At 36.2% G+C, this 15,916-nt stretch overlaps 1 protein-coding gene across 1 annotated transcript in view; it reads right to left on the bottom strand.

The window, feature by feature from the left end:
* LOC128556312 (uncharacterized) overlaps positions 1-15,916 on the bottom strand; it is a 30,685-nt gene that overhangs the window by 12,604 nt on the left and 2,165 nt on the right. The window contains exons 2-8 of the mRNA XM_053540974.1: positions 12,961-13,051; positions 10,954-11,036; positions 9,653-9,751; positions 4,817-5,007; positions 4,214-4,400; positions 3,715-3,828; positions 1,684-1,806 (exon numbers count right to left, since the gene is read on the bottom strand). Coding sequence (XP_053396949.1) covers positions 1,684-1,806; positions 3,715-3,828; positions 4,214-4,400; positions 4,817-5,007; positions 9,653-9,751; positions 10,954-11,036; positions 12,961-13,051 — 888 coding nt within the window. The remainder of the gene's footprint in view (positions 1-1,683; positions 1,807-3,714; positions 3,829-4,213; positions 4,401-4,816; positions 5,008-9,652; positions 9,752-10,953; positions 11,037-12,960; positions 13,052-15,916) is intronic.

Below are 15,916 nucleotides of genomic sequence, written 5' to 3'. Positions count from 1 at the left end.
CAAAATATGAAAGCAATATCTCAATGGACTTTGAAAATATTTGGGGTGGTACGCAAACTTTAACATTTATTCTAAGTCGAAAAGGGGTCATAATTCAGTCAAAATGCTTGACAGAGTTGCCTCCTCCTTTTTACAGACTGGGGTCATGATGGTAAACAAGTATGCAAAATATGAAAGCAATATCTCAATGGACTTTGAAAATATTTGGGGTGGTACGCAAACTTTAACATTTATTATTCTAAGTCGAAAAGGGGCCATAATTCAGTCAAAATGCTTGACAGAGTTGCCTCCTCCTTTTTACAGACTGGGGTCATGATGGTAAACAAGTATGCAAAATATGAAAGCAATATCTCAATGGACTTTGAAAATATTTGGGGTGGTACGCAAACTTTAACATTTATTCTAAGCCGAAAAGGGGCCATAATTCAGTCAAAATGTTTGATAGAGTTGCCTCCTCCTTTTTACAGACTGGGGTTATGATGGTAAACAAGTATGCAAAATATGAAAGCAATACCTCAATGGACTTGAAAATATTTGGGGTGGTACGCAAACTTTAACATTTATTCTAAGTCGAAAAGGGGCCATAATTCAGTCAAAATGCTTGACAGTGTTGCCTCCTTCTTTTTACAGACTGGGGTCATGATGGTAAACAAGTATGCAAAATATGAAAGCAATATCTCAATGGACTTTGAAAATATTTGGGGTGGTACGCAAACTTTAACATTTATTCTAAGTCGAAAAGGGGCCATAATTCAGTCAAAATGCTTGATAGAGTTGCCTCCTCCTTTATACAGACTGGGGTCATGATGGTAAACAAGTATGCAAAATATGAAAGCAATATCTCAATGGACTTTGAAAGTATTTGGGGTGGTATGCAAACCTTAACATTTGTGTGACGCTCACGCTAATGCCCATGCTCACGCCGACGCCGGGGCGAGTAGGATAGCTCCCCTATTCTTCCAATAGTCGAGATTAAAACTGAAGTGTGTTGCAAATAGCCAATGGCATTTAACATTTAGCAAATGCACAATCAGCAATAAGCATGTAGCAAATGAGCAATCAGCAAATGGCAAACAGCACATCTCAGCTTGCAATCAGCAAACAGTTATTATCCCTTACCCTGCTAAAATTCTATAATGAATTTGTCCATCTTTCAACATGGACAGTACCATTAACTGTTAAAAGGGTTGCTTACCTAAAAGAACCTGACTGCATGGATGTGCAGGCTGATCTTGGTCTGCACTGCTCGCAAAGGCAGAATCACTTGCCACCAGCAGGCTAAGGGTTAATAATTGGCAAATAGCAAAAAGTATTTAGCAAATGAGAATTGGCATGTCCCAACCCACATTTCATTATATTATGTTCTAGCCAAGTAACATTTTCCTGACAGCCAGATGCTGATTCACTGTTTAAAAACAAAATTTACTTCACCAGCCTGAACTCACAAAGAGTGAAAAAGGATTAGAATGGTTAACATTTGTTTATAAAAATCTAGAATCTCACTGGGGGCCAGTTTACTTATGATGCTGATCCACTGTTTATAAATGAACTTTACTTTAAAAGCTTGAATTCCCAGAGAAAGAAAGGGATTAGAATGGTTAACAATTATTAACAAATGAAGTGCAAGACCCTAGAATATGAAGGCCAGTGTCACCAAGACTGACTCAGTATGTGTGAAGTTACCTTATCTGCAGATCCTGTGATAACAAGGTGTCCATCTTCACTCATATCTACTGCAAATATAGCTGCTGTGTGACCAAGTAAACTGTTCAAATGTAGACACCTGTTAATATCCCAAACTTTTGCCTAGAAATTAAAAGAACAACAAGACATAAGAGCAAAGAGGGGAAGTATCAGTTAATTTACATCAGCCAATCTACCAACTGGTCAGTATTAATGTACCAAAATCTAAATGAAAATCTAATATCTAAATAGCATCTGCCTCTCTCAGACCACTGAATTATTTCAAGCCAATTTAACATGTCTAACTAGTTTTTTTCACATTTTTATTTGAGAACTTTTTTAGACTCATATAATTTGTGCTCTATCAGGAGGTGGTGTGTGTGTGTGAATGTGTGTGTGCATGCGCTCATGCGTGTGTGTGTTTGTTTGAGCTTAACATCTTTTTTAACAAATTTTTAATCAGATAAATGATGGTGTCTACTTGTAGCAGTGAGCACAATGGCCAACCTTAGACATGTGACATAATACCCCACTCAGTAATATTATATTGACACTGGCCTGACCAGTCCTAAACTTTCATCCTAATGCTGAGCATTAAGTGAGGAAGCTACAAGCACCATTTTTCACTTCTTTAGTATGACGCAGCCTGGAAGCCAGTCTATGACCTCTAGCACTCAAAGTGGGTGCTCTACCTATAGGCTACCGAAGTGGTCGATAAGAGGTGAAAGATAAAACACATGCCAGACATGTCACCCATTATTGCACATCAGAAATATTCAAATAAGTGTCAATTAACTTTTTTGAAAAATAAAGACATGAATCTCTTGTGGTGTTTCTTTAGAAAATCCTTATTTCATTTCTTTTTGAGCCGCTCCATGAGAAAACCAACATAGTGCATTTGCGACCAGCATGGATCCAGACCAGCCTGCACATCCCCGCAGTCTGGTCAGGATCCATTATTTTCGCTAACGGTTTCTTTAATTGCTATAGGGTTTGAAAGCGAACAGTATGGATCCTGACCAGACTGCGCAAATGCGCAGGCTGGTCTGGATCCATGCTGGTCGCAAATGCACTCTGTTGGTTTTCTCATGGTGGGGCTCATTTTATCTTTCTCAAAATGAATTGCTCCAGGGACATAAACCTAATTTACTTGACAGCATTTTGGATACAGTTTTGTCACATCATTATCTAGTGAAATGCATTAAATTCTTGAGTTACAGCACTTCTGTTTAAAGAAAATCAACAAATTGAAATATGAAAATTCAAGTGATACTGTAATTTTCCCATTTTCTTTTCATTATATGGTGTTAATGTCATTCAATACCTGAAATGTAAAGCACAGCAATAGCCAGGTGGACAGACTAAAGGATGAATGACTGTAAAATTCTCTTCATTGCATGTTGTGTCTGAGCAAATTATGATCTGAAACAGGTCAGAGGCTCTCCTACAGTAACTACTTTCATTTTAGGCTTTAATCCACAATCCCAATTCAATTCAATCCACATAATGTAAAACAGCTGTTATTTGTTGTAAATAAAACAGACAAATGAACACATTGTAATAAAAGCCACCTAGACTCTTCAATTGCCATTATGTCTAAAAATTGTTTCTTAAGGGAAATGTTTCTGAAATTTGTAGGTAGATCTAGGTCTATTTTGTGTTATACAACATCAGATATGTCAACGTTACACTCATCAGAAACTAGGACTGTTAGTGTTACAGCTAATAAATTGCAAATACGAAAGTTTGCAATGACAAATTTAAAGTGTCCATTGGCATTTATTCCCCTTGTAAACTCCTTTTTTGCTAAATTTTTTAAATTTTGAAACATAACTAAAAAAACCTATGACAGGAGGGTTTAGCTAGGAAGAATCTAGTTATCAGAAACAAACAACTTTTTTTAGGACTTAAAGACGTCTGTGAACAAAGGAAACAACCAGCTGACATTTTAACAGGTTTATCTTCAGCTAAGACAATGATGTGATTCCTGCTTTGAGATATAGTTGTTAACTGCCCTTCACAAAAACTTACAGTTTTATCCTGAGATACTGTGACTAGAACTTCATTGTGTCTTGCCAAAGCCCAGATTGGTCCATCATGAGCTATTATAGTCTTGTTGCACTTGCCGGTCCTTAGGTTCCAAACCTGAAATAACACCAAGGTAAACAGTATCTGGCAGGTAATCAAGTGATTTATAAGGCAAATAAAATGATCAAACTAAAGTTACTGTATCTTAACAGTATGTTTTATTAAGAAAAAATAAACCATCTTACCTTAACTTGGCTGAGTAGACAGCAGCTACATACTTATATGAGACACTTTTAGGTCCATTTCTTGGAAAAACAAGGCATAATCGAGACATTATCAATGTTCAAAGCAGTCACGGTCAGTATGACTTGTCAACATTTAATAAACTTATGAATTGTACAAAGAAGTATAGGGCACATTCACCAAACAAACAGTCTGTTCCTATGATGTAACAGTAAAACTTCTCATGCTCCCTAGCAAACTAAATTTCGATATCATTTACCCTAATGGTTCCATCATATGACCCACTGACGAGGAGGTTGTGGGTGAAGAAGTTCAGGCACCAGACACCTTTCACATGACCTTTGAGAACGTGCTGACATTTGCCAGTCTTTAGATTCCAAACCCTTATAGTTTTGTCCAAACTTCCACTCGCCAGGTGCAAATGGTCAAATATTACACATATTACACTGAAATAAAACAAAGGTCCAAGTAAGCAATGCTTCACAAGTATATAATTCAACTTAGGTCATTAAACGAAGGTGTCTACTTGTAGCAGTGAGCACAATGCCCAACTTTATAGTGCTGCCTCACTGGGATATCATGCCGTAGACACGTGACATGATACCCCACCCAGTCACAATATACTGACACCGGGCTGACCAGTCCTAGCACTATCCTCTTCATGCTGAGTGCCAAGCGAAGAAGCTACTAGTACCATTTTTTTACGTCTTAGGTATGACGCGGCCAGGGATCGAACCCATGACCTCCCAATTAGCATGCGCTCTACCATTAGGCTACCAAGGCGGTGCAGAAAATTGTTTAAATTGAGTTGTTTTGTACACTATATATATATATCTATTGTATAATATTATATGTATTTTACCTATCAGAATGCCCTTTGAAGTCTGTTATTTTACACTTAGCACTGTTCCAGTTAACCCGCAGATATTTATTGTCTTTATACAATTTCTTCCATTCTGGCTGATCACTCACAGGAACCTCCATTTTAACTGTTTCACATTTATATTTCCACAGATCATTGTTATTGGCTAGAGCATTCCATGTTTTACACACCTGGAATGTAGAAAGTTTATTTTAATTGGATGTCTCTTACTTGGAACATTTTCAAGGAGCTAGAGGTTTGCCAGACATAGCGGTATGGGACAGACTAGCCATTAGAGGTTTGCCAGACATAGCAGGTGTGGGACAGACTAGCCATTAGAGGTTTGCCAGACATAGAAGCTGTGGGAGAGACTAGCCATTAGAGGTTTGCCAGACATAGCAGGTGTAGGACAGTTGCCAGACATAGCAGGCAATGGACAGAATAGCCATCAGAGGTTTGACAGACATAGCAGAAATTGGACAGAATAGCTATTAGAGGTTTGACAGACAGCAGGCAATGGACAGAGTAGCCATTAGAGGTTTGACAGACATAGCAGAAATTGGACAGAGTAGCCATTAGAGGTTTGACAGACATAGCAGGCATTGGACAGATGAGCCATTAGAGGTTTGAAAGATATATCACGAACTGGACAGAACAGCCATTAGCGGTTTGACAGACATAGCAGGCACTGGACAGAGTAGCCATTAGAGGTTTGACAGACAACAAGCAATGGACAGAATAGCCATTAGAGGTTTGACAGACATAGCAGAAATTGGACAGAGTAGCCATTAGAGGTTTGAAAGACATATCACGAATTTGACAGAGTAGCCATTAGAGGTTTGACAGACATAGCAGGCATTGGACAGAGTAGCCGTTAGAGGTATGCCAAACATAGCAGACATGGGACAGAAAAGCCATTAGAGGTTTGACAGACATATCAGGAATTGGACAAAATAGCTATTAGAGGTTTGACAGACAGCAGGCAATGGACAGAGTAGCCATTAGAGGTTTGACAGACATAGCACAAATTGGACAGAGTAGCCATTAGAGGTTTGAAAGACATATCACGAATGGAGAGAATAGCCATTAGAGGTTTGACAGACATAGCAGGCATTGGACAGAGTAGCCATTAGAGGTTTGCCAAACATAGCAGGCATGGGACAGAACAACCATCAGAGGTTTGACAGACATATCAGGAATTGGACAGAATAGCTATTAGAGGTTTGGCAGACAAGCAATAGACAGAATAGCCATCAAAGGTTTGACAGACATATCAGGAATTGGACAGACAATCTATTAGAGGTTTGACTGACATAGCAGAAAATGGACAGAGTAGCCATTAGAGGTTTGAAAGACATATCATGAATTAGACAGAATAGCCATTAGAGGTTTGACAGACATAGCAGGCATTGGACAGAGTAGCTATTAGAGGTTTACCAAACATAGCAAGCATGGGACAGAATGGCCATTAGAGGTTTGACAGACATAGCAGGCACTGGACAGAGTAGCCATTAGCGGTTTGCATAGAATAGCCATTTGAGGTTTGCAAAACATAGCAGGCATGGTGCAGAGAGGCTATTTGATGTTTGCCAGACATAGCAGGCATGGGACAGAGTGGCTATTAGAGGTTTGAAAACCACAGCAGGCATGGGACAGAGTAGCCATTAGAGGTTTGCCAAACATAGCAATCATGGGACAGAACAGCCATTACAGGTTTGCCAAAAGTAGCAGGCATGGCATAGGATAGCCATTTGAGGTTTGCAAAACATAGCAGTCATGCGGCAGAGAGGCTATTAGAGGTTTGAAAACCATAGCAGGCATGGGACAGAGTAGCCATTAGAGATTTGCCAAACATAGCAATCATGGGACAGAATAGCCATTAGAGGTTTGCCAAACGTAGCAGGCATAGCATAGAATAGCCATTTGAGGTTTGCAAAACATAGCAGGCATGGGGCAGAGAGGCTATTAGAGGTTTGCCAGACATAGCAGGCATGGGACAGAGTGGCCATTAGAGGTTTGCAAAACTTAGCAGGTGTGGAACAGAATAGGCAGGAAATCTAAATATTGAAGCCTAGCTAAAGTACAGTCATGAGATGCCAAATATTGGTCAGGACAAATAAATTAAGTTAGAACTGGACTCTGTTAAAAATAGTACAAAAACACCTCGTGCATTAAGATCACACAATGAAGAGAGAAAATTTAAATGTGATAAATAACACAAAAAAGACACTGGTGACAGGAAAGTGTGATATTGGCAATGAAAATCTGTCACCACATCTGTTTTGAAATATGTGTGGAAGATGGAAGTACTTGTGACGAAAGATCTGCTTGTGGCCATATATGTACTGAAATAAGTGTGGCAGATGGAAGTACATGTGACAACAAAATGAAGACGTGTCAAAGCTTAGGGAATATAGAGACTATAAAACTTTTGAAGTGTCATAACATCAAGTGCTTTTGAGGTCAGTACAAATCCACATCATAGATTAACAGAACTTCCAATGAAAACTACATATGAAAGGAGGACCAGAACATATAGTGTAATGATTCTTTTTGTTTGTTTTGAGTTTAACAACTTTTTTTAACAGTATTTCAGCTATGGAACAGCCGGCAGTTAATCTAACCAGTGTTCCTTGATTCTGTACCAGTATAAACCTGTTCTCTGCAAGTAACTGCCAACTTCACCACATGAATCAGAGGTGGAGAATGAACCATTTCAGACACAATGTCTTTTATCAAATTGTCACATTTGTAATGATGCACTTGTAGCATTGAATGATGATGTCAAAAAACAAAAACACTTGTAATGAGAACTCAGAAGAGTATGAAATAACTTCCAGATCATGTTTCTGATGAGTATATCTTGAGCTACTTCATGCACATTGTTTGAAAGGTTTTTTTGGTTTTTTTAAACATTACCTATGACATGCTAAAAGGGGCTCATTTCTGCATCTTTATAATATGACAAAAATTTTGCTTTTTCAGTGTGCAATATTTGAACTTACAGCTGCTTTGATTTACAGTCATGTACTTGACTATCAATTTAATACTGTTCTTGGAAGAGAAAGAGACTTACGTCATTCATATCAAACTAAAGGATAAATGGAGATGATACATGTTTTAAGTACTTCCGCTTTGATTTTTTATCTTCAGATAAGATACTGTTAATGCAGATTTATCAGTTATTGAGATTATATCTCAAACACTTAAACTGAGTAGTACCATCAAATAAATATACTCTGTACAAGGTCAAAATGGCAGAACAGTACTTGAATGCATTAATCAAATTCTTGTTTCAAGTGTTTTGATGACTTAGCTGTATTTTATCCTATTAAAAGAATTAGTTTTGAGTGGAAATTTCACTAGGTCTACTTTTGAAGAGAACAGCTGTTATTTGTCACATATCTCTTTAAGCTTTCAGCAATAAACAAATAATAGAATCTATAAAAAGATCCTTTAGAAGCATAGAGTGTGCATGTGTGTTCAGGTTTAGCATCTTTTGAAACAACTTTTTCAGTCATATAAACGAGGGTTTCTGCTTGTAGCAGTGTGTGCAATGCCCAAGTTTTTTGTGCTGCCTCACTAGAATATCGAGCCATAGGCAGGTAATTTATTACTCCACCCAGTCACATTATACTGGCATCCTACTGACTTGTCCTTGTACTGTCTTAATACTGAGTGCCAAACAAGGAAGCTACTAGTGCCATTTTTAATGTCTTTGATATGACATGGCCTGGGAGCGAACCCATGAACTCCTGCACTCGAAGCACGGGCTCTACCATTAGGCTACCAAAGCAGTTCTTTTGGACGCATAGAATTCAGTCATAACTCTTATTGAATTTTTTCTACTTCACAACTATTCATTGTCAAAAAGGGACATGAAGATGTACATTGAGAACTTGATTGCAATAAAAAGTAAGATCACATTTTTTTCAAAACTGCCATAATAAATTTATATTAAACTAGATGTATGTCCACTGGTGTCCTCATTTACTGTAAATATCTGGTCAGATGTTACTTGGCGGCAAGGGAAGACTAAGAAAACTTTCATGTCACCTTGGGATGGAACAGTGACAATTTTTTGTGAGAAGTTAGTCGGTGGTGAGAGTATCCCAAATCAAACTTTGCATGCTTTATTTTATTCCAACAAATTTCCATGACTCTAACAACTCTATGTCGAATTCTTTTTAGATACATGTGACACAAACATTTAGGCTCTATATGCATATATGCATATTTTTGGTGAAGTCAAGGGCCATAATTCTGATCATGCTGAGTGAAATCTTATTATGTTTGATCACTCTAGGTCAAGTACTTCTTGACATATGCCCAGAATCAATTCAGACAGACTATATATAACTACATAACCGGATGAACAGATATTAAGACAAGGGTAAAATGAAGCTATATTTCATTGTGAAAATCTGTAAATGATATTAAAATATTTCTTTTGGATCTGAATGAGCACAGTGCAAGTTTGTTTGCTGTAACAGATTGTATGAAATATAAATCAATTAAAAAGAATACAAATCAATTAAAAAGAATACAAAATGCATTTTAATCTTGACATTCTAGAGGTAAAATCTATGGCTAACATCCTTACAGGACTACTAAGTATTCGTATGTTCCAACAAAGTCTACAGCCATACTTCAGCTAGCGGACATACATACAAGTAGCTTTATATAGCAACAGTGAGGAAGAATCAAAATGCACTGACAACACTATATCAATACTTCATCTCATGAGCATCCATGTTTCAGCAGGTGGATATGCTAGAAGTACCTATTCATTCTACATCCACATTTCAGCTGGTGGACATGCAAAGTAGTACTTACCATACAACATCTGAGTAAATCTTGAACAGAGAGATAGTGAAGTATCTTCAGTGATATATCTTTGGGCAATAAACTAATGAAGTCCTTATGTTGCCGAGCCTAGAGAAAATATAGAACGAAGTCTTAACATAACAGAAAGCATCTAAAAATATATTTTAATATACAAGAACAAATCTTTATACTGAATGTAATTCATAACATTATATCATGGGCAATGTCAATGTACTAGAATAACTTTATACTGAATATTTGCATAAATTTATCTAGTAGACAACTTGAACTTAAAACTGGCATAACTTAATACTGAATGTATTTGCATAATTTTATATCAATCATAGACAATATGAAATTCTTGCATAACTGTATACTGAATGAACATGAACAACTTTACATCACAGACTATCTAAATATACTGGCATAACTCTATACAAAATGTACATAAACTACTATATATCAAAAACACTTGGAATCCAATGAAACAACTTTGTACACTCAGAATGTTTGTGAACAACCTTATATCACACTTAATCTGATTGTACTTGCAAAACTTTATACTGAATGAACTTGGAACAGTTTTTCTATCATAGAAAATCTGAATGTACTTAAACAACTTAATAACACTAAACAATCTGGCATAACATTATGCTAACTGTACTTGAACAACTTTATAACATACACAATTTGAATGTTCTAGCATAACTTGATACTGAATGTACTTGCTCAACTTTATATCATAACCAATCTTAATGTACTTACATAACTTTATATTTAACATTATTTCACAAAGACAATTTGAATGTTCTAGCAAAACTTGATACAGAATGTACATGCTCAACTTTATATCATAACCAATCTTAATGTACTTACATAACTTTATATCATAAGTATTGGAATGTACTAGAACATTGCCCAACCAGAAAACTGACCATGAACATTTGACTGATCATACCTTCAAACCTGACTGATCTTATCTTTAAACCTAACGAGCATAAACCCTTAGCCTGCTGGAGGCAAGTGATTCTGCCTTTGCGACCGGTGCAGACCAAGATCAGCCTGCACATCCGTGCAGTCTGATCATGGTCTGCACTGTTCGCTATTCAGTCAGTTTATTTTAAGTGAACACCCCTTCAAATAATAAATGGTATTGCCCAAACTGAATGATGGACCAGTCCATTTTAAAAATTTAGCGGGCTAAATTTAATGCCATTCTGTTAGGTTAAGCTCTTTCACAGCCTTTGAGATATCCTGGAATAAAATTATCCACTTAGAATTGAACAGTATATTATAAATGTGCTACTTACAGCAAGAAAACTTGAAACAAAGTAATGCTGCCTTGGGTCCAACTTGAGCATAAACTTATGCAGGAACTCATTCCTTTTTACATCTGAAAGAAAACAAAAAACACACATAGATAATGTCCGGACATACTGAGAAAAAAGATATAAGACAGAACAAAGGTACCTGAAGTAGATTAATTTACATTCTGAAAAAGTTTCTGTGTGTCCCATATTCAAAACTTGTATCACACTTGGTATAACTGACACTGAACAGTCTGTACTGTGTCTGTGTGATATTGTACATGTTTTAGGTTGATGTCTCAGCCTGGCTGCCATTTCTCTCGACTGATGGTATTTGGCGCTATAGAACTAGTTTATATGCCATCTATTTTACATTTAACTTTTTTTTTTTTTTTTTTTTGGTTGGATTTATCGTCACACCGACACATGATAGGTCATATGGTAACTTTCCAGCTTTAATGGTGGAGGAAGACCCCAGGTGCCCCTCCGTGCATTATTTCATCACGAGCAGGCACCTGGGTAGAACCACCAACCTTCCGTAAGCCACCTGGATGGCTTCCTCACATGAAGAATTCAACGCCCCGAGTGAGGCTCGAACCCGCATCGATGAGGGGCAATTGATTTGAACTCAGCGACCTTAACCACTCAGCCACGGAGGCCCCTATTTACTTCTGTGTATAAAGATTTGAATGCCTAAGTTCTGATATGCATGGGCAATAATTTCTTTGCACTGAATAACAAGGCTAGATTTAACTTTCTAGCCTTGTTATTCAGTGCAAAGAAATTATTGCCCATGCATATCAGATTTTAGGCATTCAAATCTTTATACACTGAAGTGCTTGCAAAGGACAAATGTGACACTAATATCTTAAGTACTTTGTACCCACATCCCTTTAGATTTGCATTCTTCTGTTAAGGTTTTTGGGCAATTCGATTTCAAACAAGATGATGTTTTAAGTCAAATAAATTGCCCATATATCTTTTTTTAAAGTACTGCTTTTACACTCTATTATCAAATACTTTCAACTTCACCAGAGGAAATAAATTAATTCTTATCCAGTAGCATTTCAAAATGACTTTTGACCTAACGCAAAATGGTTTAAGTAAATATTTAGACATGTAAGACTTTACGACAGAAGTTCGGCAAGATCTTTTAAAGTCAGACAGGACTCACAGTTAATACCTGTGCAAACTTAAAATAGGTGATAAACAACATAATCTAGGATAGCTTAAATACCTAAATATCCTAAAAGATTTGGATTTAATTGTTCCTTAATACTTTGAGAAAATTTACTGTATTTGTACATAGATTTATCTAATGCTCAAATGACTTGCTTCATAGAGAAGAAGTCGTAAATTAACATTTTTTTAAAAAAAATTATCAATGCAAAAACCAGAAATCAATTCATTGTTTGAATAAGATTTTGATTTGCAAATATCATATATAAAAAAACTACATGTAATTTACAACCTTTCAACCTGATTAATATTAAAGACACCCACCTCTAAATTTATGTAAAATTTTCTGAAATTTTGGAAGTACTTTTACTGATAGAAACTGCAACAAAGAAAAAAGTATATAAAATATATCCCCCATATATCTGGTATCTTAGGGTACAACTTTGCATGCACTAATATTTTCTACATGCAAGCCTAATTTCATCCATTTGTATCCCTGCTGCTAGGACTTTTACAATTTTCTTCTTTGCCTTTGACAGATCATTTTCAAAATTTGAACAATAAATTTACTGAAATTTCATTTATATTCCCATGAAAATTAAATTAAATGATTTCACAGTATTACATTAAGAAAAGACTTAACACTCCTGAATACTCTTAAACTAATACTGAATTACTGTAGTACCCCTATGCATTTCAAACAAACAAAATAGTAAAAATCTAAATTTTAAGAAGTAAAATACAAAATGTAATCCCTTTTGATATGATATCCATATCATTAGTAAAATTTGATATACATAAAATATACATAGTTTAGGTGGAGGAGCTTACCTGACCAGTTCTGTGTGTACCAGCTAAACAGGGTACCAGCTTCTTCAGGAAGGGATAAATTGGGCACAATTAATGCTGAGCTTCCTTCACCCTGAAATATATTTAAATTCTTAATTCACTTTTTTTCTGATGTAGATGGGTTAGGGGAAGGTAAAGTCACACCAACACAATTACAGGTCGTAAGGCTGCTGGCTAAACTGCAATTTTTGATGGTAGAGAAGGACCTTAGGTGCCCTGGGTACTATTTCAACTTAGGCCGCTACCTAGGTAGAACCACCAAACTTCCCTAAGCCAGCAGAATGCAGCCTTACATGAAAGAATTCTTCATTCTAAGTGGGGATTTAACCCACAGTGGTGCGGGGCAAGTGATTCAAAGTCTGGTGAGTGACCTTGAAATACATTTACAACTTCTCTTCACAATCTGAAATTCTTAAACAGAAAAGTAAGATATGGCAGTCCTTGTAGAGGGAGTCTTCTAGATACTATTTTAAGCACTTTTTCAAATATTTTAGAGCAAAAACCATGACATTTGATAAATGTCTAAAAATCTGACCCAAGGAAAAAATTATTCTTGGATAATCGACCAACCTCCATGAAATAATTCAAGAAATTAGAAATTGAACCTAAAATTCTATCATCATGATAGAAGATCTGATAAGCAATTACATCATATAAAACTAGACATCTATTACATGATATTACAATAAATAGGCCCAAATATGTTCATTCCAGACCATGCAATATTATACCAGTATGCATATAATCTGACAGGACCTGGCTTTATGGGAAATCATCCAGCTCTTACTGTTATTGCCTTGTCTAAATACAATAGGGTTTTTATAACAGTACCTTGATTAGCTTGCGCTAAGTGCGATCTGGTCTGGCAAAATCCACAAGAGTCAAATGCATCATTTCAGATCAACGTACAGTTTTATTAAGGAAATAATTTATAGCAAAAGAGTGTTTTAACACTAAGTAAGTCTTATTTATGCACGATGGGCAGTTATTGGTGCAGCCCAAGTGAAATTATTTGTATGACGTATTACCGCCCGAGTGTATAAATAAGTGTTAAAAAGCTCTTTTGCTATAAATTATTACGATTCTGATATGCCCTTAATATAAAACGGCAGATAAAATATAGAAGTGCTCTTTCTTGGTCGCAACAAAAACACTGATGTCACCGCACATTAACGTGACGTCATTCTAGTGTAAGAGTGTTTTAACAGAGAAAAGCATATTAGAATAACTGTTTAATAATTCATTTATTTTTTTATTTTTTTTTTTTTTATTTAACGTTGCACCGACACATGATAGGTCATATGGCGACTTTCCAGTTTTAAATGGTGGAGGAAGACCCCAGGTGCCCCTCCGTGCATTATTTCATCACGAGCGGGCACCTGGGTAGTTTAATCATTTATATATATATTGCTATTTCTAGTGATAAAAAATAGCCAAAACTGACTATAATTTTCGATAAGTAACACTGAAAACTGGTTTGAAATGGTGAACTATATGACACATGGAATGCAGACACTATAAGTCAACTCTAAACAAATATTGTTCCATTATAATCCAATTGAAGTTCAATACAGAGTTTTGTACATGATATATTTTTTAGTGAAATACGTGCTGCATTTGAGACAAGAAAATTCATTAGTATATAATAAAGCTTTTTATTTTTAACGCTGTACTTTTTACAATGCTGCCTTAAATGTCAGTGAGAATCCAACAACTGGGTACTGGTTTCCACTGGCAATCACATTTTATTTAATTTAAAACATTCCAAATTGAAATGTAATAAAATAATCCATAGACGTGTGTTTTTATCATTAACAATTGCTCAGTCTGTCATAATTATGGGCCTCTGAACTGCAGCCTTGATATAATGCGACAGACCTTAGATAGCCATTATGGAAACTTCTACACTTCTATTTATTAGCATTATAACATTTTATACTTTTAAAAGTATAAATACTAAAATTACTTAGGAACCAGCTTACTTTTTCAAGTGGAACAATTGAATTGATATTGGCACAGTTCAGGTTCATAGTGGAGCGTCTTTGCATTCTGATATTGATGTTACATTGCAAAGTTTATAATTTCAATGTCAAATAATAAATTGACTTTGACTTCTGGCTATGATGGCAAACCTAGACAAGAGGGCCATGATGGCCCTATATCGCTCACCTGAGTTTAATTGCTTTCTTGAAATAAATTCTTTGCTAAAGCTAAACAAATAACCCCATGAGGTGGGGTCAATTTGACCCCGGAGGTCATGATTTGAACAAATTTTGTAGAAGTCTACTAGGCAATGCTACATGTCAAATATCTAAGATCTAAGCCTTCTGGTTTATTTTTAGAAAATTTTTGAAGATTGTCCTATGTAAAATCAAGTGACCCCTGGGGTGGGGTCAATTTTAACCCCGGGGGTCATGATTTGAATAAATTTTGTAGAGGTCCACTAGGCAATGCTACATATGAAATATCTAAGCTCTAGGCCTTCTGGTTTATTTTGAAGATTTTTCTATGTACAATCAAGTAATCCCATGGGGCGGGGTCAATTTGACCCCGGGGGTTATGATTTGAACAAATTTTGTAGAAGTCTACTAGGCAATGTTACATATCAAATATCTAAGATCTAGACCTTCTGGTTTATTTTTAGAAAATTTTTGAAGATTTTCCTATGTAAAATCAAGTGACCCCTGGGGTGGGGTCAATTTTGACCCCGGGGGTCATGATTTGGACAGATTTTGTAGAGGTCCACTAGGCAATGCTACATGTCAAATGTCTAAGCTCTAGGCCTTCTGGTTTATTTTTAGAAATTTTTTGAAGATTTTCCTATGTAAAATCAAGTGACCCCTGGGGCAAGGTCAATTTTGACCCCGGGGTCATGATTTGAACAATTTTAGTAGAGGTCCACTAGGCAATGCTACATGTCAAATATCTAAGCTCTAGG

This window comes from Mercenaria mercenaria, chromosome 4 (assembly GCF_021730395.1).
Source record: "Mercenaria mercenaria strain notata chromosome 4, MADL_Memer_1, whole genome shotgun sequence".
NCBI classification, from domain to species: Eukaryota; Metazoa; Mollusca; class Bivalvia; order Venerida; family Veneridae; genus Mercenaria; species Mercenaria mercenaria.
Note: the sequence above shows the minus strand (reverse complement) of the source record. Positions and strands in the feature narration are given on the sequence as shown.